General features: G+C 26.2%; 2 protein-coding genes across 11 annotated transcripts in view; one reads left to right on the forward strand and one right to left on the reverse strand.

Moving 5' to 3' along the window:
• Window positions 1–51: 51 nt before the first annotated feature.
• On the forward strand, window positions 52–360 carry LOC145247786 (uncharacterized). Its single transcript, XM_080109425.1, has one exon. It carries the CDS (start codon window positions 52–54, stop codon window positions 358–360), a length of 309 nt encoding a protein of 102 aa, XP_079965551.1.
• A 4,432-nt stretch (window positions 361–4,792) lies between these two features.
• The window catches only part of LOC145247890 (UDP-N-acetylglucosamine transporter-like), a 558,987-nt gene continuing 539,000 nt past the window's right edge, over window positions 4,793–24,779 (reverse strand). For all 10 annotated transcript variants that reach the window (XM_080109505.1, XM_080109504.1, XM_080109509.1 and 7 more), the window contains one exon: window positions 4,793–5,682. In XM_080109505.1, coding sequence (XP_079965631.1) covers window positions 5,074–5,682 — 609 coding nt within the window. In that variant the 3' untranslated portion in view covers window positions 4,793–5,073. The remainder of the gene's footprint in view (window positions 5,683–24,779) is intronic.

Here is a 24,779-nt window from a genome sequence, read left to right on the forward strand (position 1 = left end):
GAGTAGGCAACCAGGATATTATCACAACCAGGGACAGAGAGCACTATCATTATGAATATCGATACAGGAGACCACCCACCCAAAAAGATGAAGCCCTACAGAACTCCGATCCATAAGAGGAAGATGCTGATGGAAGCTGTGTCAGACATGTTGGAGGCTGGTATAATCATGGAATTTTCTCATAGTGATTGTAGAAAAGAAGGACGGAGGCCACAGGTTCTGTGTGGACTTCTGAAATCTTTGGCTGTTCCATTACCTCTTATTGATGACATATTAACCTTGTTGGGTAGCGTGAGGTGCTTTACTACAATGGATTTAAGGTCAGATTACTGGCAGGTAGTCCTGGATGGAAAGGATTAGAAGAAAGCGGCCTTTGTATGCAATGTGCGGCTGTTTAACTTTAGGGTCATGCCCTTCGGTCTCTGTAATGTGCCAGGGATCTTCTCCCAACTGATGTCAATAGTTTTAAGGGAATTGGAAAGAGTTACAGTGGCATATCTGGATGATATATTGATCTTCTCGAAGACGCCTGAGGAACACTTTAAACACCTGCGGGAGGTGTTTGAGAGACTACAAACTTAAAGTTGAAGTTGCCTAAGTGTCAGTTCCTTAAAGACGAAACTAAGCACTTGGGGTTCATAATTAATGCCACGGGGATTAAGCCTGACATAGACAAGGTAGAGGTCATCAGGTTCCTACCTGAACCAAAGACAGTACGACAGGTGCAGGGATTCATAGGTATGATCGGCTATTACCAAAGATTCATACTTGCCTTTAGTCAGTTGGCCACCCTCATAATAGCATTGACAAAAAAATATGTCCACTATAAGTGGACACCGGAATGCCAAAAGGCCTTCGAAGCCCTAAAGAACCAGTTAACAACTATACTGTTACTAGCATATTCAGATCTGAGTAAGCCAATGATCCTGTATAAGGACATTAGTGACATGCGCATAGGTGCGGTGTTGACCCAGCCACGTCTGGAGAAGGATGGTTCAGTGCTGGGCATATTTTCAGAATTGATTTTAGATAAAAAATAAACAATGGCTTGCTGTATTTAGAATTTGATTAATGTTTGCAGTTTGTTTTTTTATATATTGTGAGTGCACTTTGCTGTTTTTTTTTGGTAATACTTGAATATTTTGATATCTTCAGAATTTATTTGAAATAGATTATTTTATTTAAAACAAAAGAAAAGTTTGTATAATTCATTTTTTTACGGATTTAAGATTTTTTGAGATGTGTGAATTTTGCTTTTATTGAATTCGTCAGACAATCTTTTTAGGCCTTGGTGGTGGCTGCAGAGCCGAGAAGAGTGATCCTGGAACCTGGAATGAAAAGGGTTGGACATCTAGGGGTTGAGAAAACTTATGAGCCAGCGTTTAGGAACTATTATTAGCTGGGGCTGGCCAAAGAGGTTGTAGAATGGGTAAACCATTGTGTGCAGTGTCAGGCTCAGAGCTGGAACCAGTAACAAGCTCCACTGAAGGAAACAGATGTTCCCCAGTATTTCTTCCAAAAACTGAGTCTGGACATATCTGTAAGAGAACGAGGTAACCAGTACATAGTGAGCATCATTGGCTCACTAACTGGTCGAAAGCATATGCAATGCAAGACAAAAAGGCACACAGCAGATCTACAATGGGCCTCAGAGCAATTGGTCACCGATAACAGTTCTGAAAATGTCAACAAAATCATGTCTTAAGAAGTTTGAGGGAACGACATGTGTTGACCTCCCCCATCACTCCCAAAATAACGCCAATGTAGAGCGATTTCATAAGATGTTGGCAGATATCTTGGGTAAATTGGTTACTGACAATCAGGCCAAGTGGAACCTGTTTCTCACACAGGCCCCGGTTGCAATGAGGTTCACTATGAACGAGACCTAAGAGTTTTCACCATTTGAGCTGGTGTTTGGAAGAGACGTGATCCTTCCAATTGATAAAATTTTTAGGCCATGTTTAAGAAAGGAAACCAAGGAAGACAACCCTGATTAAACCTCAGAGGTGGAGGAAGAGCTCATTCAGATTGACCTGGATGTCATGAGAATTCTAAGGAGTAGAAATGAGAAGGGGGCGACCCCAGGACCCCAAAACCGACCATTGATCAGGGAGAACACCCCTGATAGGGGTCAGGACAGCACACCCAGGGTTGGAGATGATTATGAGAAGGGATCGGATGAAGATGATGAGATTGGAAATAATTCTGATAGTTTTTGGAAGGATAAAGATGAAATCCCATTCTTACTGAGGGAAAGACTGAGTAGAGGGGGGTATTGTAGAACCCACTGACCTTGATCAACCTAGAACTGAGGCTGAAGAGAAAGAAATGTCTTCGATGGAACAACTGGAAGTTGATGATGAGACTAATCCTGACTGCGAACTGAAAGAAAGACTAAGAGGCGCGACAGAAAAAGTGTAACTCAGCAGGGGCCAGGTCATATACGTGGGTCAGAAATTGTGCACTGACCCTAAGTCTAGGTAGCTATACTTTTAACTCTGTCTAGTGGTGAACCTTTTAAGGGTGGCCAAACCTTCACTGGTCACTGGAAAACACAGCATCAGCTCAGAGCACACAAAACGTGCATGACCCTAAGTCTGTGTGGCAATGCTTCTTTTTGCACTTTGGCTGGCCGTTTGTCGTCAGATGCTGTGGTTTGGAGTTCCTCCTGTAGATTCCCTGGTGAATGGCTGGTCTACCACTTCTTTCGGTGACGTCTATACTGGTTGTGGCATCGGTGCTGTAATTAACTAGGTTTTAAATGAAACAATTAAAAAATAACTCGGAGATCTTTTTTTTTATAAACGAAAATAATTATTCTAATGGCTTTCATTAGTAAAGTTATAGCTAATAACCCTAAGTCTGGGGACTTATCCCTGCACAGTATAGATTCAAGATAAACTTTGTATAAAGGAAGTTAAATTCTTTGGATTCTTAATGGCTTCGTGATGCAGGATATTTTACATTAGGTTCGTTCAGACAGCTTCTTAGGAACAAGAGCTTTTCAACTTATCCCTTCTGGGGAGATTTCTGGTTTGAAGCCCAAGGAGATGTGTGCTCTTTGATGTTAGCAAGCAAAATCCTTCAATTTCTGAAAAGACAATGGTTTTTTATTAAACCCTAACCCTAATTCTGACTACCATCTTCTGTGATCACTATTTTTTTTTCTGGAGATTACACTTTCCTTTCTCAGTCGCTTTTCCTTTCTCTTTTCTACTGAATCTTTTTTCTTCCTCTATTAAAACAATATTTCTCTTTAATTCGCTTTTATTTTTCCTTCTTTCTCTCTCTTTCCAACTTATTTTTCTCTTAAAAAAACTGTATTATCCCATCTTCCAGTTTAAATTCCCATCACTTACATGCTGGTCTGACACTTAAAATATAACATGTGGCTCAATGGTAATATCTTCTTAGATATCAGGGCAGACTTCTCATCACCATGTTAACTTCACTTTTCTTTCCTGTTCACCATATCAGATATTCTGAACTTTGGAGAAAAGAAATAATTAAACCTTGTGTGAAACACCCCACCTAAATCTTAGCCCATAAGCAAAGTGAATTGCTGCTACCCGGTCTTGCAACATCGTTACAGAAAAACGGAGCAGAATGGAAGGGGCAACTGATGAATGAATGAGCTATGTTGCTTGAGATTTGAACTAGATAGAATTATTTGATCCTTCTTTTGATGTATTTGATCCTTCTTTTGTTGTATTTGATCCTCCTTTTGTTGTATTTGATCCTTCTTTTGATGTATTTTATCCTTCTTTTGATGTATTTGATCGTTTTTTGTTGTATTTGATCGTTTTTTGTTGTATTTGATCCTTCTCTTGTTGTATTTGATCCTTCTTTTGTTGTATTTGATCCTTCTTTTGTTGTATTTGATCCTTCTTTTGTTGTATTTGATTCTTCTTTTGTTGTATTTGATCCTTCTTTTGTTGTATTTGATACTCTTTTGTGTGGTGAACAGGAACATGCCATTCATTTCTTAAGGTATCCTTGTCGACCACAGTTCCTTGTGGAGGATTTTTCCCTCTGGAATTGCCATAATGTGCTACTATCAGCCCAACCACAATCATTTTTTCAATAAAAAAAGACGAGTGTTGATCCTCTTCTATTGTGGTGATTCGGTGCCATGTACTCTTTTTTTTTCCACTGCATCGGCATAGGCACATTCGGTCATCACCAACATTGGTCTTGAATTCAAATGTTGTTGTTATGATGTGACCAGCACTTTGTTCAGATAGGAAACTGACGGGGTTGAGGATAAATGGAATTTATAATAGACAAATAGACTGCCACATTAGTCAGGAGATGAAACGAATTGACAAAATATTAAAGAAAATGGATGATGTAAATTTGGGGGAATTGCAGTCTCAGTTGGCTGTTAAAGAGTCAAAGGTTAGCTCCCATAGTGGTGGGAGGGCTTCTAAACATGATAATTGTTCTGATTGTAATGTTGACAGTGGTGATGTGGTATGTAAGGAAATGAGTGAAAGGGCTTGATAGTGAGAAATAACCAGTGGTGAAGGTGACCCTTGTCAAAACTTACCTGAAAACAAGACTGACTTTGCTCACTCAATAATGCTTGTGAATTTAATTCATATTCACTACTTTAAATCATTGAAACAAAACTAATTGAATAAATTTAGAAGACCTAACTAAAAGATGATAAGATAAATCTAATCAATAAGATGAAACTTTGTTGTTCATAAAATTAAGTTTACACAAGTGACTATTCATACTGTGAAGTGAAGCAGATGTTGCTTTTATTTTATCAATAAAAACAATAAAATTTTGTGCATATACATTTTACATTTATTTTTCTTTATAGAATCATGAAAATACGTGAATTTTATTTTAAAAATATATGTCAAGATTTTCCTATTCATCGAAGCAAGTTTCAAATGAAAAATTATCCCTCCCTTTTTTTAGATGATAAAGTTCGGCTGAGGTCATAAAGTCTTTATAAAAAAAACATTTTCAAAATTACAATTTATCTCACACAGGATTGGTTGATGATCAAGTGAAATGTTAATAAGCTGACTTCAAGATGCACCCAATTTGATGACAATTTCAGCTGTTGTAGAGAAATATAGATAAAATTACACACATTGCTCCTACAAAAAACTGTAAAGTCAGATGTGCCTCAAAGAAGTGGACTGCAGCAATGCAGGAAATAAGGATAGCAGTTGAGGCTGCAAAAGACTTGAGGATATTGTCTGCATATTTGAATACAACAGCTATAGTAAGGCCAGACACAGCTTGCATGAAGACTGTAAATAGCACAAGATTGTCATAACCAAAAAAGAAACCCTTTTCCAAGATGATGTTGTAGTCTTTTGTGAGCATTCCAAAAGTGCCAAAAATGATTCCAAAGAAGCTTAATTGAGTGTTTCGTAACCAGAGCGACTTTTGGGTGGACTTGAGCATTTTCTCAACATAGACACCAGCAAACCCAGACAAGAATGTGGAAATAAGAACTGCAATCACACCCAGTAAAGGTTTTTGATTTTTTGGTGCATTAGGGTGAACATGAGTCTCTTCCTCACTGAGGTTAAACTGGACCAGAGAAATGCCTCCAAATAGGACAACCATTGAAAATGCTTGTATCCGACTGATTTCCTTTCCCAAAATCACAACGGAGAAAATGCATGTCGTGAAGATACGAAACTGGTAAAGAACCTGGTAAAAAACAGAAAAAAGAAATAGATTATTTTTCAGAAAAAATTATTGTTTAAAGCTGTTAACATAATTGGTTAATACAAGTTTAAATAGCAATTATAGAATAGTTTCATAATCATGGATCCATTATAAAAATATACAATAGTAGTTTGGGAAAATATTTATCTTTATTCAAGGATCTTCACATTATAGAAATTTTGGAGATTTTAATTTTGTCTGTAGCTTACATCTAGTACTGAGCAATTGTTATCTAACATTATTAAACAAATGATTATCTAACATTATTAAAAAATTTATCTAACATTATTTAAAAAATTATTAGCTAACATTATTTAAAAAATAATCTAACATTATACAAAATTATTATCCAACATAATTTAAAAAAATTATCCAACATAATTTAAAAAATTATTATCTAACATAATTAAAAAAATTATATAACAAAATTTAAAAAATTATTCTATAACATACTTTAAAAAATTATTATCTTACATTATTTAAAAACATTATCTAACATTATTTAAAAAATTATTATCTAACAATATTTTCCAAAAATATCTAACATTATTCAAAAAATTATCTAACATTATACAAAATTATTATCTAACATTATTTAAATCTAAATTAATTTTAAAAATTATCTAACATTATTTTTAAAATAATTATCTAACATTATTTAAAAAATTATTATCTAACATTATAAAAGATTATTATCTAACATAATTTAAAAAGTTATAATCTAACATAATTAAAATAATTATTATCTAACATAATTTAAAAAATTATTATCGAACATAATTTTAAAAAATTATTATCTAACATAAGAATTGCTATCATACATTATTATACAAATTATTGTCCAACATTATTAAAAATTATCTAAGAGTATTTAAAAATTATTATCTAACATTATTTAAAAAAATATTATCAAACATAATTAAAAAATGTATTATCTAGCATAATTAAAAAAATATTATCTAACATTATTTGAAAAATTATCTAACAGTATTTAAAAATTATTATCTAACATTAAAATATTATCTAACATTAAATTTATTATCTTAATGTTAGATAGATTATTATCTAACATTATTTAAAAAAATATTATCTTACACTATTAAAAAAATATTATCTTATCTTATTAAAAAATATTATCTAACATTATTAAAAAATATTTTCTAACATTATTAAAAAATATTTTCTAACATTATTAAAAAATATTTTCTAACATTATTAAAAAACTATCTTAATAAACCAATAATTTATTTTTGTTAATCATTTACATCTAACATTATTTTTAAAAATATTATTTTACACCATTAAAAAATTATTATTAAAAATAATATCTAACATTATTAAAAAATTATTATCTAACATAATTAAAAATATATTATCTGACATTATTAAAAATATTATCTAACATCATTTAAAAAATTATTTTTATAAATCAATAATTTATTTTTATTGATAATTTATAGCAAACATTAAAAAACTGATTTACAATTTCATCTAGTATTTATTTAAAAGAAAAAAGTCTTAACTGCTGAGTAATTAAACCTTTAACCTCTATAAAACTGTGACTTAGAACTTATTGCTAATCAGAACCTGTTACACCACGTATCTATACTAAAAATTATAGTATGAATTTTAGGAGACTAAAACGTAATTTTGTCTAGATGTCTAGTATTACATTTTTACTCGACAATCGTGGTTGATAAAATGAGAACAATATACCTTCATGAATTCAGTTTGAAATTATGTACAAAAATTCTCAAAGATTTGAAATTGAAAAAGATCATGTTACAATTCTTTTTCAATATAACAACCAATATAATAGTCTGATTAATACAAATTATCCTCATTTAAAAAAATTCTGAATCATAATTAATTTTGAAAGTTTTTAAATCTTTGTAATATATGAAAGGAAAATCCGACTTCTTTTATATAATTTGAATAAAAATTATTTTTGATCATAAAAAGATGATACAAAATTATTAATTATTCTGATTTTTTGAGGTAGGGATTAATAATTTATATTATTTGGACGACTGTTTTTGCTGTTATTATCACATTTCTGTTGATGTAACATCTGATCTTCTTATTGAACTTTAAAATTTTGAATCGGACCTTTTATTTAATCCACAGAAGTAATAACTAAAAAAACTCACTTATATAATTGTTAATTACACTAAAAGTAAGTTTAATGACAATTATAAAGTAAAAAAATTAAATAATAATAATTATCATTATCATAATAACATGAAATAAAATAGAAAAAAAAAATAATGCTAAACGATTGAAAAATAAAAATTCATAAATTCAATGTTAATTAAATTACAAATATAAAAATGTATACATTTTAAGAAAATATTTTTAAAAATAATTATTCATAAACATATGTTCACAAACCAGTTAGAATCCAATGTGAAATAAAAATATACAAAAATTAATCTTACAAAATTAAAAAAATAATAAATCTTTTGATGTATAGGAGACGATAAAATAAGATTGCACACAAATATATTAATACTACGTACGTGCAAAATGAATGGCCAATTCCTAAAATATACAAATATTTTGACAGCCCTCTTCATTTAAAAATTCACCAAAACTCAGGAAATGAACCAATTTTCATGAAAATTTTAGTATTTATTACACGGAATCTTATGTAGCCATTATTGTTTTTAATGTTAGTGAAAATGCATTATTTTGTATAAATAAAAATACTTTTATTTATGTTATATTTCTAAATAAAAAAACGCATGAATTTATTTTTGCTTGTTTATGAAAATAAAGCATCATAGATGTTAACAATTAAAAAACGTTTTAAAACAATTCTTATATTTATGAAAACAGCCCGTCAAACCTCAAATCTGTCTTAAGGAAATGAATATAACTCGAAGAAAAATTAATTTCTAACAGTGTTATCATTGTATTGAGTATTGTTTATTTAATATTATCACAAAAAAATATAATTGCAAAAAATGTTTAAGGTAATTTTTATAATAACAGTTTCAGAAAAATGTTAAATGTGATAATCTAATATTTCCCCTGTATGAATGAATGGGTAAACAGCATCAAATGTTTTTTAATATCTTGAAAAAAGACAAACAAAAAAAGTGAAGTCCTTGGCCACTAAAAAATAATTAAAAAAAATGGGATAATTTTTACTATTTCGAAGATGTATGAGTGAACAGAATGCCGAAAAAATAAAATGTAATTTGCAAGTTTCATTAATAATCATTTTCTTTCAGATTCTTCTATTTAATTATTTTTCTTTCATCTTCATTTTAATTATTTTTCTTTCATCTTCATTTTAATTATTTTTCTTTCATTTTTATTTTCTTTCAGATTCTTCTAAATAGAAGAATCTGAAAGAAAATGAAAATGAAAGAAAAATAATTAAAATGAAGATTATTAATAAAAATTATTTTTGGTTAATCTTTTTATGAATAATAAAATCGAGTGATTACTGCAAATGCAGTTCAAAACTTTTTTATTTTTCAGTACACTGAAAAATAAAAACGTTTTGAGCATTTTACAAAGTTTTATTTCAAATTCTAATGGAAAAAAATTGCTAAAGAGGCAATTTAGAGTATTACTGAACAAAAAAATCTTATAACTAGTTAAATATAAATCTTTTTTAGATAAAAATAAAGAAATTCTTACTTGAATACATTAAAAAATATTCTAATTAAATAAGCATTTCCTTTTTTATTACCACAAAATTAACTTAATTAAAAAAATGGAAGTGAATTTCAGATGTTTTGAAAGGTAGTAAGTATTTTGTATTTATTATTTTGTGTCTGAAGAGACTTTTTCAACTTTTTGGTAATTATGCACTTTTTAGTAAAGAAAAGTATGTACATTTTTACTTGAGTATCTTAAGATTTTAATTTGCCTTTTCTTAATTATCGCTAAAATAGTTTAAGAAAACTGATAATTATTTTTCCAAAAACTTGAAAATTTGAGCGAGAAATTTCAATTAATTTTTGATTTTTTAATGGTTATGACAACATTTTTCAACATAAATATATACTTTTCCCCCTTTTTTTTATTTTTCAAATACAATCAACATTTAAACAAAAAAGCTGAAACTTAAACAAAAAAAATAATTTCTTTTAAAAAAACATAGTCGTGTTTTTTGGTCATTTTTGCCCATACCTAGTAAATACAAAGAGAAGATGTATATTTAACAATAGAATGCTATTCAGACACAGTTTTATATTTTAACTTAATAATAAACAAATATACTTTCATATAGATTTACATCCACATATATGTAGACATATCCACACACACACACACACACACACACACACACACACACACACACACACACACACACAATAATAATAATAATAAACTTTTCTGTCGTGTTTGACATATGATGTTCTGACAATAAGATTCTTCACCGTTTCAGTTGTGCTTGAATTGTTGGTGACATTTCAATCTCACCAGTGATTTGCATTGCAATCCACAGTAACTACTGGTGTAGGTACTGGACGCTTTTGACGACTAGTTCCGTACTGCCGTCTTTCGATTCTTTTCTTACATTGTGCACATGATCAATTGTTGTCAAGTTGTGTTTTTAGCTCCAGTTTGACAATTGATGCATATGCAGCCCGTTGCATGGTTACCTCCTCAAAGTTTCTCAGCTGTATGTTTGCAGACACAATTTATCTTTGTATCTAAACAAAGGCCTCCCACCACACTTTACGGCATCATCAAGTTCACCATATATCAGAAGTTTGGGGATTCTGTCATTGTTCATTCTCCATACATGGTCTGTTAATGTGCCATTGGTATGGTGTCTATGCTATAGGTCTGACATATAATATGCCTGTATAATATAAAATGTCTTTGTAATATAATATGTCTGTATAATATGAAATGTCTTTGTAATATAATATGTCTGTATAATATAATATGTCTTTGTAATATAATATGTCTGTGTAACAAAATATGTCTGGAAAATAAAGTGGTTCACACAGAGTTAATACGATTTTAGTCTTAAGCTTATGTAATAGTTGCTGCCTCAGCTTTTGTAAATTTTTTAAATGTTCCATTGGTTTTAGTAAATTTTCTAAATGCTGCCTCAGCTTTTATGAATTTCCTAAATGCTGCATTGGTTTTTATAAATTTTCTTAATGCTGCATTGTTTTTATAAATTTTCTGAATTCTGCATTGTTTTTATAAATTTTCTAAATGCTGCATTATTTTTATAAATTTTCTACATGCTGCATTGTTTTTATAAATTTTCAAAATGCGGCATTGTTTTTATAAATCTTCAAAATGCTGCATTGTTTTTATAAATTTTCAAAATGCTGCATTGTTTTTATAAATTTTCTAAATGCTGCTTTGTTTTTATAAATTTTCAAAATGCTGCATTGTTTTTATAAATTTTCAAAATGCTGCATTGTTTTTATAAATTTTGAAAATGCTGCATTGTTTTTATAAATTTTCTAAATGCTGCATTGTTTTTATACATTTTCTGAATTCTGCATTGTTTTTATAAATTTTCTAAATGCTGCATTATTTTTATAAATTTTCTACATGCTGCATTGTTTTTATAAATTTTCAAAATGCGGCATTGTTTTTATAAATCTTCAAAATGCTGCATTGTTTTTATAAATTTTCAAAATGCTGCATTGTTTTTATAAATTTTCTAAATGCTGCTTTGTTTTTATAAATTTTCAAAATGCTGCATTGTTTTTATAAATTTTCAAAATGCTGCATTGTTTTTATAAATTTTCAAAATGCGGCATTGTTTTTATAAATTTTCAAAATGCTGCATTGTTTTTATAAATTTTCAAAATGCTGCATTGTTTTTATAAATTTTCAAAATGCGGCATTGTTTTTATAAATTTTCAAAATGCTGCATTGTTTTTATAAATTTTCAAAATGCGGCATTGTTTTTATAAATTTTCAAAATGCGGCATTGTTTTTATAAATTTTCAAAATGCGGCATTGTTTTTATAAATTTTCAAAATGCTGCATTGTTTTTATAAATTTTCAAAATGCTGCATTGTTTTTATAAATTTTCAAAATGCGGCATTGTTTTTATAAATTTTCAAAATGCTGCATTGTTTTTATAAATTTTCAAAATGCGGCATTGTTTTTATAAATTTTCAAAATGCGGCATTGTTTTTATAAATTTTCAAAATGCGGCATTGTTTTTATAAATTTTCAAAATGCGGCATTGTTTTTATAAATTTTCAAAATGCGGCATTGTTTTTATAAATTTTCAGAATGCTGCATTGTTTTTATAAATTTTCTAAATGCTGCATTGTTTTGATAAATTTTCTAAATGCTGCATTGTTTTTATATATATTCTAAATGCTGCATTGTTTTTATATGTATTCTAAATTCTGCATTGTTTTTATAAATTTTCTAAATTCTGCATTATTTTTATAAATTTCCGAAATTCTGCATTGTTTTAATAAATTTTCTAAATTCTGCATTGTTTTAAAAATTTTCTAAATACTGCACTGTTTGTATGAATTTTCTAAATGCTGCATAGTTTTTATGAATTTTCTAAATGCTGCATTAGTTTTGATACATTTTCTAAACGGTGCATTGTTTTTATAAATTTTCTAAATACTGTGTTGTTTTGATGCATTTTCTAAATGCTGCATTGTTTTTATAAATTTTCTAAATGCTGTCTTGTTTTGATACATTTTCTAAATGCTGCATTGTTTTTATAAATTTTCTAAATGCTGTGTTGTTTTGATGCATTTTCTAAATGCTGCACTGTTTTTATGAATTTTTATAAATGCTGCATTGTTTTTATGAATTTTCTTAATGCTGCATTGTTTTGATAAATTTTCTGAATACTGCATTGCTTGTATAAATTTTCTAAATGCTGCATTGGTTTTTATAAATTTTCTAAATGCTGTGTTGTTTTGATGCATTTTCTAAATGCTGCACTGTTTTTATGAATTTTTATAAATGCTGCATTGTTTTTATAAATTTTCTTAATGCTGCATTGTTTTGATAAATTTTCTGAATACTGCATTGTTTGTATAAATTTTCTAAATGCTGCATTGGTTTTTATAAATTTTCTAAATGCTGCTTTGGTTTTTATAAATTTTCTAAATGCTGCATTAGTTTTTATAAATTTTCTAAATGCTGCATTGGTTTTTATAAATTTTCTAAATGCTACATTGATTTTTATAAATTTTCTAAATTCTGCATTGGTTTTTATAAATTTTCTACATGCTGCATTAGTTTTTATAAATTTTTATAAATGCGGCATTGTTTTGATAAATTTTCTAAATAATGCATTGTTTTGATAAATTTTCTAAATACTGCACTGTTTTGATGAATTTTTTAACTTCTGCATTGTTTTTATAAATTTTCTAAATGCTGCATTTTTTGATAAATTTTCTACATGCTGCATTGTTTTGATAAATTTTCTACATGCTGCATTGTTTTGATAAATTTTCTACATGCTGCATTGTTTTTATAAATTTTCTAAATTCTGCATTGTTTTTATAAATTTTCTATATGCTGCATTGTTTTTATAAATTTTCTATATGCTGCATTGTTTTTATATATATTCTACATGCTAAATTGATTTTATATATATTCTAAATGCTGCATTGTTTTGATAAATTTTCTAAATCATGTATTGTTTTGATAAATTCTCTAAATGCTGCATTGTTTTGATAAATTTTCTTAATGCTGCATTGTTTTTATAAATTTTATACATGGTGCATTGTTTTTCTAAATTTTCTAAATGCTGCATTGTTTTTATAAATTTTATACATGGTGCATTGTTTTTATACATTTTCTAAATGCTGCATTGTTTTTATACATTTTCAAAATTCTGCATTGTTTTTATGAATTTTCTAAATGCTGCATTGTTTTTATACATTTTCAAAATGCTGCATTGTTTTAATAAATTTTCTAACTTCTGCATTGTCTTGATGAATTTTCTAAATGCTGCATTGTTTTTATAAATTTTCTAAATTCTGCATTGTTTTTATAAATTTTCTAAATTCTGCATTGTCTTGATGAATTTTCTAAATGCTGCATTGTTTTTATAAATTTTCTAAATTCTGCATTGTCTTGATGAATTTTCTAAATGCTGCATTGTTTTTATAAATTTTCTAAATTCTGCATTGTTTTTATAAATTTTCTAAATTCTGCATTGCCTTGATGAATTTTCTAAATGCTGCATTGTTTTTATAAATTTTCTAAATTCTGCATTGTCTTGATGAATTTTCTAAATGCTGCATTGTTTTTATAAATTTTCTAAATTCTGCATTGTTTTTATAAATTTTCTACAGTCTGCATTGTCTTGATGAATTTTTTAAATGCTGCACTGTTTTTATAAATTTTCAAAATTCTGCATTGTTTTTATAAATTTTCCACAATTCTGCATTGTTTTTATAAATTTTCAAAATTCTGCATTGTTTTTATAAATTTTCTAAATTCTGCATTGTCTTGATGAATTTTCTAAATTCTGCATTGTTTTTATAAATTTTCTAAATTCTGCATTGTTTTTATAAATTTTCAAAATTCTGCATTGTTTTAATAAATTTTCTAAATACTGCATTGTTTTGATAAATTATCTAAATGCTGCATTGTTTTTCGACATTTTCGAAATGCTGCATTGTTTTGTTGAATTCTCATAATGCTGCATTGTTTTTATAAATTTTCAAAATTCTGCATTGTTTTTATAAATTTTCAAAATTCTGCATTGTTTTTATAAATTTTCAAAATTCTGCATTGTCTTGATGAATTTTCTAAATGCTGCATTGTTTTTATAAATTTTCAAAATTCTGCATTGTTTTTATAAATTTTCAAAATTCTGCATTGTTTTTATAAATTTTCTAAATTCTGCATTGTCTTGATGAATTTTCTAAATGCTGCATTGTTTTTATAAATTTTCAAAATTCTGCATTGTTTTTATAAATTTTCAAAATTCTGCATTGTTTTTATAAATTTCCTAAATTCTGCATTGTTTTTATAAATTTTCAAAATTCTGCATTGTTTTTATGAATTTTCTAAATTCTGCATTGTCTTGATGAATTTTCTAAATGCTGCATTGTTTTTATAAATTTTCAAAATTCTGCATTGTTTTTATAAATTTTCAAAATTCTGCATTGTTTTTATGAATTTTCTAAATTCTGCATTGTCTTGATGAATTTTCTAAATGCTGCATTGTTTTTACAAATTTTCTAAAATTCTGCATTGTTTTTATAAATTTTCAAAATTCTGCATTGTCTTGATGAATTTTCTAAATGCTGCATTGTTTTTATAAATTTTCTAAATTCTGCATTGTCTTGATGAATTTTCTAAATGCTGCATTGTTTTTATAAATTTTCTAAATACTGCATTGTTTTTATAAATTTTCAAAATGCTGCATTGTTTTTATAAATTTTCTAAAATTCTGCATTGTTTTTATAAATTTTCAAAATTCTGCATTGTCTTGATGAATTTTCTAAATGCTGCATTGTTTTATAAATTTTCTAAATACTGTGTTGTTTTGATGCATTTTCTAAATGCTGCATTGTTTTTATAAATTTTCTAAATGCTGTGTTGTTTTGATGCATTTTCTAAATGCTGCACTGTTTTTATGAATTTTTATAAATGCTGCATTGTTTTTATAAATTTTCTAAATGCTGCATTGTTTTGATAAATTTTCTAAATACTGCATTGTTTGTATAAATTTTCTAAATGCTGCATTGGTTTTTATAAATTTTCTAAATGCTGTGTTGTTTTGATGCATTTTCTAAATGCTGCACTGTTTTTATGAATTTTTATAAATGCTGCATTGTTTTTATAAATTTTCTTAATGCTGCATTGTTTTGATAAATTTTCTAAATACTGCATTGTTTGTATAAATTTTCTAAATGCTGCATTGGTTTTTATAAATTTTCTAAATGCTGCTTTGGTTTTTATAAATTATCTAAATGCTGCATTCGTTTGTATAAATTTTCTAAATGCTGCATTTGTTTTTATAAATTTTCTCAATGCTACATTGATTTTTATAAATTTTCTAAATTCTGCATTGGTTTTTATAAATTTTCTAAATGCTGCATTAGTTTTTATAAATTTTTATAAATGCGGCATTGTTTTGATAAATTTTCTAAATAATGCATTGTTTTGATAAATTTTCTAAATACTGCATTGTTTTGATGAATTTTTTAACTTCTGCATTGTTTTTATAAATTTTCTAAATGCTGCATTTTTTGATAAATTTTCTACATGCTGCATTGTTTTGATAAATTTTCTACATGCTGCATTGTTTTTATAAATTTTCTAAATTCTGCATTGTTTTTATAAATTTTCTATATGCTGCATTGTTTTTATAAATTTTCTATATGCTGCATTGTTTTTATATATATTCTACATGCTACATTGATTTTATATATATTCTAAATGCTGAATTGTTTAGATAAATTTTCTAAATAATGTATTGTTTTGATAAATTCTCTAAATGCTGCATTGTTTTTATAAATTATCTTAATGCTGCATTGTTTTTATAAATTTTATACATGGTGCATTGTTTTTCTAAATTTTCTAAATGCTGCATTGTTTTTATACATTTTCAAAATTCTGCATTGTTTTTATGAATTTTCTAAATGCTGCATTGTTTTTATACATTTTCAAAATGCTGCATTGTTTTAATAAATTTTCTAACTTCTGCATTGTCTTGATGAATTTTCTAAATGCTGCATTGTTTTTATAAATGTTCTATATTCTGCATTGTCTTGATGAATTTTCTAAATGCTGCACTGTTTTTATGAATTTTTATAAATGCTGCATTGTTTTGATAAATTTTCTAAATGCTGCATTGTTTTTATGAATTTTCTAAATTCTGCATTGTTTTTATAAATTTTCAACATTCTGCATTGTCTTGATGAATTTTCTAAATGCTGCATTGTTTTTATAAATTTTCGAAATTCTGCATTGTTTTTATAAATTTTCTAAATGCTGCAGTGTTTTTATAAATTTCGTAGATGTTTCATTGTTTTTATAAATTTTCTAAATGCGGCATTGTTTTTATAAATTTTCTAAATACTGCATTGTTTTGATAAATTATCTAAATGCTGCATTGTTTTTCGACATTTTCGAAATGCTGCATTGTTTTGTTGAATTCTCATAATGCTGCATGGTTTTTATAAATTTTCAAAATTCTGCATAGTTTTTATAAATTTTCAAAATTCTGCATTGTTTTTATAAATTTTCAAAATGCGGCATTGTTTTTATAAATTTTCTTAATTCTGCATTGTTTTTATAAATTTTCTAAATGCTGCATTGTCTTTATGAATTTTCTAAATTCTGCATTGTTTTTATAAATTTTCAAAATTCTGCATTGTTTTTATGAATTTTCAAAATTCTGCATTGTCTTGATGAATTTTCTAAATGCTGCATTGTTTTTATAAATTTTCAAAATTCTGCATTGTTTTTATAAATTTTCACAATTCTGCATTGTTTTTATGAATTTTCTAAATTCTGCATTGTCTTGATGAATTTTCTAAATGCTGCATTGTTTTTATAAATTTTCTAAAATTCTGCATTGTTTTTATAAATTTTCAAAATTCTGCATTGTCTTGATGAATTTTCTAAATGCTGCATTGTTTTTATAAATTTTCAAAATTCTGCATTGTTTTTATAAATTTTCAAAATTCTGCATTGTTTTTATAAATTTTCTAAATTCTGCATTGTTTTTATAAATTTTCAAAATTCTGCATTGTTTTTATGAATTTTCTAAATTCTGCATTGTCTTGATGAATTTTCTAAATGCTGCATTGTTTTTATAAATTTTCAAAATTCTGCATTGTTTTTATGAATTTTCTAAATTCTGCAGTGTTTTTATAAATTTCGTAGATGCTTCATTGTTTTTATAAATTTTCTAAATGCTGCATTGGTTTTTATAAATTTTCTAAATGCTGCATTGGTTTTTATAAATTTTCTAAATGCTGCATTGGTTTTTATAAATTTGCTTATTGCTGCATTGGTTTTTATAAATTTTCTAAATGCTTCATTGGTTTTTATAAATTTTCTACATGCTACATCGGTTTTTATAAATTTGCTAAATGCTGCATTGGTTTTTATAAATTTGCTAATTGCTGCATTGGTTTTTATAAATTTTCTAAATGCTGCATTGGTTTGTATAAATTTTCTAAATGCTGCATTGGTTTGTACAAATTTTCTAAACGCTGCTTTGGTTTTTATAAATTTTCTAAATGCTGCTTTGGTTTTTATAAATTTTCTAATTGCTGCGTTGGTTTTTATAAATTTTCTAAATGCTGCATTGGTTTTTATAAATGTCCTAAATGCTGCTTTTGTTTTTATAAATTTTCTAATTGCTGCATTGGTTTTTATAAATTTTCTAAATGCTGCATTTGTTTGTATAAATTTTTGCTAAATGCTGCTTTGGTTTTTATAAATATTCTAAATACTGCAATGGTTTTTATAAATTTTCTAAATGCTGCTTTGGTTTTTATAAATTTTCTAAATGCTGCATTAGTTTTTATAAATTTTCTAAATGCTGCATTGGTTTTTATAAATTTTCTAAATGCTACATTGATTTTTATAAATTTTCTAAATGCTGCATTTGTTTTTATAAATTTTCTAAATGCTGCATTGGTTTTTATTAATCTTCTAAATGCTGCATTGGTTTTTATAAATGTTTTAAATGCTGCATTGGTTTTTATAAATTTTCTAAATGCTGCATTTGTTTTTATAAATTTTCTAAATGCTGCATTGGTTTTTATTAATCTTCTAAATGCTGCATTGGTTTTTATAAATGTTTTAAATGCTGCATTGGTTTTTATTAATCTTCTAAATGCTGCATTGGTTTTTATAAATGTTTTAAATGCTGCATTAGTTTTTATAAATACTCTAAAGGCTGCATTGTTTTTTGTAAATTCTTTAAATGCTTTATTGGTTTTTTAAAATTTTCTAAATGCTACATTGGTTTTTAAACATTTTCTAGATGCTGCATTGGTTTCGATAAAGTTTCTAAATGCTACATTGGTTTTTATAAATTTTCTAAATGCTGCATTGATTTGTATAAATTTTCTAAATGCTGCATTAGTTTTTATTAATTTTCTAAATGCTGCATTGGTTTTTACTAATTTTCTAATTGCTGCAGTAGTTTTTATAAATTTTCTAAATGCTGCATTGGTTTTTATGAATTTTCTAAATGCTACATTGGTTTTTACCAATTTTCTAAATGCTGCATTGGTTTTTATAAATTTTCTAAATGCTTCATTAGTTTTTATAAATTCTCTAAATGCTGCATTGGTTTTTATAAATTTTCTAAATGCTTCATTAGTTTTTATAAATGTTCTAATTGCTACATTAGTTTTTATAAATGTTCTAAATGCTACATTGGTTTTTATAAATTTCCTAAATGCTGCATTGGTGTTTATAAATTTTCTAGATGCTACATTGGTTTCTATAAATTTTCTAAATGCTACATTGGTTTTTATAAATTTTCTAAATGCTACATTGGTGTTTATAAATTTGCTAATTGCTGCATTGGTTTTTATGAATTTTCTAAATGCTGCATTGGTGTTTATAAATTTGGTAATTGCTGCATTGGTTTTCATAAATGTTCTAAATGCTGCATTGGTTTTTATTAATCTTTTAAATGCTGCATTGGTTTTTATAAAATTTCTAAATGCTGCATTGTTTGTATAAATTTTCTAAATGCTGCATTGGTTTGTATAAATTTTCTAAATGCTGCATTAGTTTTTATAAATTTTCTAAATGCTGCATTGGTTTTTATAAATTTGCTAATTGCTGCATTGGTTTTTACAAATTTTCTTAATGCTTCCTTGGTTTTTATACATTTTCTAAATGCTGCATTGGTGTTTATAAAGTTGCTAATTGCTGCATTGGTTTTTATAAATTTTCGAAATGTTGCATTGGTTTTTATAAATTTTCTTAATGCTGCATTGGTTTTTATAAATTTTCTAAATGCTGCATTTGTTGTTATAAATTTTCTAAATGCTGCATTGGTTTTTATAAATTTTCTAAATGCTTTATTAGTGTTTATTAATTCTCTAAATACTGCATTGGTTTTTATAAATTTTCTAAATGCTTCATTAGTTTGTATAAATGTTCTAAATTCTACATTGGTTTTTTATAAATTTTCTAAATGCACATTGGTTTTTATAAATTTTCTAAATGCTTCATTAGTTTTTATAAATTTTCAAAATGCTGCTTTTGTTTTAATAAATTTTCTAAATGCTGCATTGGTTTTTATAAATTTTCTAAATGCTGCATTGGTTTTTATAAATGTTCTAAATGCTGCATTGGTTTTTCTAAATTTTCTAAATGCTGCATTGGTTTTTATAAATTTTCTAATTGCTGCATTGGTTTGTATAAATTTTCTAAATGCTGCATTGGTTTTTATAAATTTTCTAATTGCTGCATTGGTTTTTATAAATTTTCTAAATGCTGATTTGGTTTTTATAAATATTCTAAATGCTGCAATTGTTTTTATAAATTTTCTAAAAGCTGCTTTGGTTTTTATAAATTTTCTAAATGCTGCATTAGTTTTTATAAATTTTCTAATTGCTGCATTGGTTTTTACAAATTTTCTTAATGCTTCATTGGTTTTTATAAATTTTCTAAATGCTGCATTGGTGTTTATAAATTTGCTAATTGCTGCATTGGTTTTTATAAATTTTCTAAATGCTGCATTTGTTTTTATAAATGTTCTAAATGCTGCTTTTGTTTTTTTAAATTTTCTAATTGCTGCATTGGTTTTTATAAATTTTCTAAATGCTGCATTGGTTTTTATAAATTGTCTAAATGCTGCATTTGTTTGTATAAATTTTCTAAATGCTGCTTTGGTTCTTAGAAATATTTTAAATGCTGCATTAACTTTTTTAAATTTTCTAAATGCTGCTTTGGTTTTTATAAATATTCTAAATGCTGCAATTGTTTTTATAAATTTTCTAAATTCTACATTGATTTTTATAAATTTTCTAAATGCTGCATTTGTTTTTATAAATTTTCTTAATGCTGCATGGGTTCTTATCATCTGCTTTGGTTTTTATAAATATTCTAAATGCTGCAATTGTTTTTATAAATTTTCTAAATGCTGCATTGGTTTTTATAAATTTTCTAGATGCTGCATTTGTTTTTATAAATTTTCTAAATGCTACATTGGTGTTTATAAATTTGCTAATTGCTTCATTGGTGTTTATAAATTTTCTAAATGCTACATTGATTTTTATAAATTTTCTAAATGCTGCATTTGTTTTTATAAATTTTCTAAATGCTGCATGGGTTTTTATCATCTTCTAAATGCTGCATTGGTTTTTATACATTTTCTAAATGCTGCATTGGTGTTTATAAATTTTCTAATTGCTGCATTGGTTTTTATAAATTTTCTAAATGCTGCATTTGTTTGTATAAATTTTCTAAATGCTGCTTTGGTTTTTATAAATATTCTAAATGCTGCAATGGTTTTTATAAATTTTCTAAATGCTGATTTGGTTTTTATAAATATTCTAAATGCTGCAATTGTTTTTATAAATTTTCTAAAAGCTGCTTTGGTTTTTATAAATTTTCTAAATGCTGCATTAGTTTTTATAAATTTGCTAATTGCTGCATTGGTTTTTACAAATTTTCTTAATGCTTCATTGGTTTTTATAAATTTTCTAAATGCTGCATTGGTGTTTATAAATTTGCTAATTGCTGCATTGGTTTTTATAAATTTTCTAAATGCTGCTTTGGTTTTTATAAATTTTCTAATTGCTGCATTGGTTTGTATAAATTTTCTAAATGCTGCATTGGTTTTTATAAATGTTCTAAATGCTGCTTTTGTTTTTTTAAATTTTCTAATTGCTGCATTGGTTTTTATAAATTTTCTAAATGCTGCATTGGTTTTTATAAATTGTCTAAATGCTGCATTTGTTTGTATAAATTTTCTAAATGCTGCTTTGGTTCTTAGAAATATTTTAAATGCTGCATTAGTTTTTTTAAATTTTCTAAATGCTGCTTTGGTTTTTATAAATATTCTAAATGCTGCAATTGTTTTTATAAATTTTCTAAATGCTACATTGATTTTTATAAATTTTCTAAATGCTGCATTTGTTTTTATAAATTTTCTTAATGCTGCATGGGTTCTTATCATCTTCTAAATGCTGCATTGGTTTTTATAAATTTTCTAGATGCTGCATTTGTTTTTATAAATTTTCTAAATGCTACATTGGTGTTTATAAATTTGCTAATTGCTTCATTGGTGTTTATAAATTTTCTAAATGCTACATTGATTTTTATAAATTTTCTAAATGCTGCATTTGTTTTTCTAAATTTTCTAAATGCTGCATGGGTTTTTATCATCTTCTAAATGCTGCATTGGTTTTTATACATTTTCTAAATGCTGCATTGGTGTTTATAAATTTTCTAATTGCTGCATTGGTTTTTATAAATTTTCTAAATGCTGCATTTGTTTGTATAAATTTTCTAAATGCTGCTTTGGTTTTTATAAATATTCTAAATGCTGCAATGGTTTTTATTAATTTTCTAAATGCTGCTTTGGTTTTTATAAATTTTCTAAATGCTGTATTAGTTTTTATAAATTTTCTAAATGCTGCATTGGTTTTTATAAATTTTCTAAATGCTACATTGATTTTTATAAATTTTCTAAATGCTGCATTTGTTTTTATAAATTTTCTAAATGCTGCATTGGTTTTTATAAATACTCTAAAGGCTGCACTGTTTTTTGTAAATTCTTAAAATGCTTTATTGGTTTTTTAAAATTTTCTAAATGCTACATTGGTTTTTACACATTTTCTAGATGCTGCATTGGTTTCGATAAAGTTTCTAAATGCTGCTTTGGTTTTTATAAATTTTCTAAATGCTGTATTAGTTTTTATAAATTTTCTAATTGCTGCATTGGTTTTTACAAATTTTCTTAATGCTTCATTGGTTTTTATAAATTTTCTAAATGCTGCATTGGTGTTTATAAATTTGCTAATTGCTGCATTGGTTTTTATAAATTTTCTAAATGCTGCATTTGTTTTTATAAATGTTCTAAATGCTGCTTTTGTTTTTTTAAATTTTCTAATTGCTGCATTGGTTTTTATAAATTTTCTAAATGCTGCATTGGTTTTTATAAATTGTCTAAATGCTGCATTTGTTTGTATAAATTTTCTAAATGCTGCTTTGGTTCTTAGAAATATTTTAAATGCTGCATTAACTTTTTTAAATTTTCTAAATGCTGCTTTGGTTTTTATAAATATTCTAAATGCTGCAATTGTTTTTATAAATTTTCTAAATTCTACATTGATTTTTATAAATTTTCTAAATGCTGCATTTGTTTTTATAAATTTTCTTAATGCTGCATGGGTTCTTATCATCTGCTTTGGTTTTTATAAATATTCTAAATGCTGCAATTGTTTTTATAAATTTTCTAAATGCTGCATTGGTTTTTATAAATTTTCTAGATGCTGCATTTGTTTTTATAAATTTTCTAAATGCTACATTGGTGTTTATAAATTTGCTAATTGCTTCATTGGTGTTTATAAATTTTCTAAATGCTACATTGATTTTTATAAATTTTCTAAATGCTGCATTTGTTTTTATAAATTTTCTAAATGCTGCATGGGTTTTTATCATCTTCTAAATGCTGCATTGGTTTTTATACATTTTCTAAATGCTGCATTGGTGTTTATAAATTTTCTAATTGCTGCATTGGTTTTTATAAATTTTCTAAATGCTGCATTTGTTTGTATAAATTTTCTAAATGCTGCTTTGGTTTTTATAAATATTCTAAATGCTGCAATGGTTTTTATAAATTTTCTAAATGCTGATTTGGTTTTTATAAATATTCTAAATGCTGCAATTGTTTTTATAAATTTTCTAAAAGCTGCTTTGGTTTTTATAAATTTTCTAAATGCTGCATTAGTTTTTATAAATTTGCTAATTGCTGCATTGGTTTTTACAAATTTTCTTAATGCTTCATTGGTTTTTATAAATTTTCTAAATGCTGCATTGGTGTTTATAAATTTGCTAATTGCTGCATTGGTTTTTATAAATTTTCTAAATGCTGCTTTGGTTTTTATAAATTTTCTAATTGCTGCATTGGTTTGTATAAATTTTCTAAATGCTGCATTGGTTTTTATAAATGTTCTAAATGCTGCTTTTGTTTTTTTAAATTTTCTAATTGCTGCATTGGTTTTTATAAATTTTCTAAATGCTGCATTGGTTTTTATAAATTGTCTAAATGCTGCATTTGTTTGTATAAATTTTCTAAATGCTGCTTTGGTTCTTAGAAATATTTTAAATGCTGCATTAGTTTTTTTAAATTTTCTAAATGCTGCTTTGGTTTTTATAAATATTCTAAATGCTGCAATTGTTTTTATAAATTTTCTAAATGCTACATTGATTTTTATAAATTTTCTAAATGCTGCATTTGTTTTTATAAATTTTCTTAATGCTGCATGGGTTCTTATCATCTAAATGCTGCATTGGTTTTTATAAATTTTCTAGATGCTGCATTTGTTTTTATAAATTTTCTAAATGCTACATTGGTGTTTATAAATTTGCTAATTGCTTCATTGGTGTTTATAAATTTTCTAAATGCTACATTGATTTTTATAAATTTTCTAAATGCTGCATTTGTTTTTATAAATTTTCTAAATGCTGCATGGGTTTTTATCATCTTCTAAATGCTGCATTGGTTTTTATACATTTTCTAAATGCTGCATTGGTGTTTATAAATTTTCTAATTGCTGCATTGGTTTTTATAAATTTTCTAAATGCTGCATTTGTTTGTATAAATTTTCTAAATGCTGCTTTGGTTTTTATAAATATTCTAAATGCTGCAATGGTTTTTATTAATTTTCTAAATGCTGCTTTGGTTTTTATAAATTTTCTAAATGCTGTATTAGTTTTTATAAATTTTCTAAATGCTGCATTGGTTTTTATAAATTTTCTAAATGCTACATTGATTTTTATAAATTTTCTAAATGCTGCATTTGTTTTTATAAATTTTCTAAATGCTGCATTGGTTTTTATAAATACTCTAAAGGCTGCACTGTTTTTTGTAAATTCTTAAAATGCTTTATTGGTTTTTTAAAATTTTCTAAATGCTACATTGGTTTTTACACATT

The sequence above is a fragment of the Euprymna scolopes genome, chromosome 26 (genome assembly GCF_053919585.1).
Source record: "Euprymna scolopes isolate OS-2025 chromosome 26, ASM5391958v1, whole genome shotgun sequence".
Lineage (NCBI taxonomy): Eukaryota > Metazoa > Mollusca > Cephalopoda > Sepiida > Sepiolidae > Euprymna > Euprymna scolopes.

Bases quoted from the DNA above. Each gene is read 5' to 3' on its own strand.
- LOC145247786 (XM_080109425.1), top strand. From the start codon at position 52: ATGAATATCGATACAGGAGACCACCCACCCAAAAAGATGAAGCCCTAC.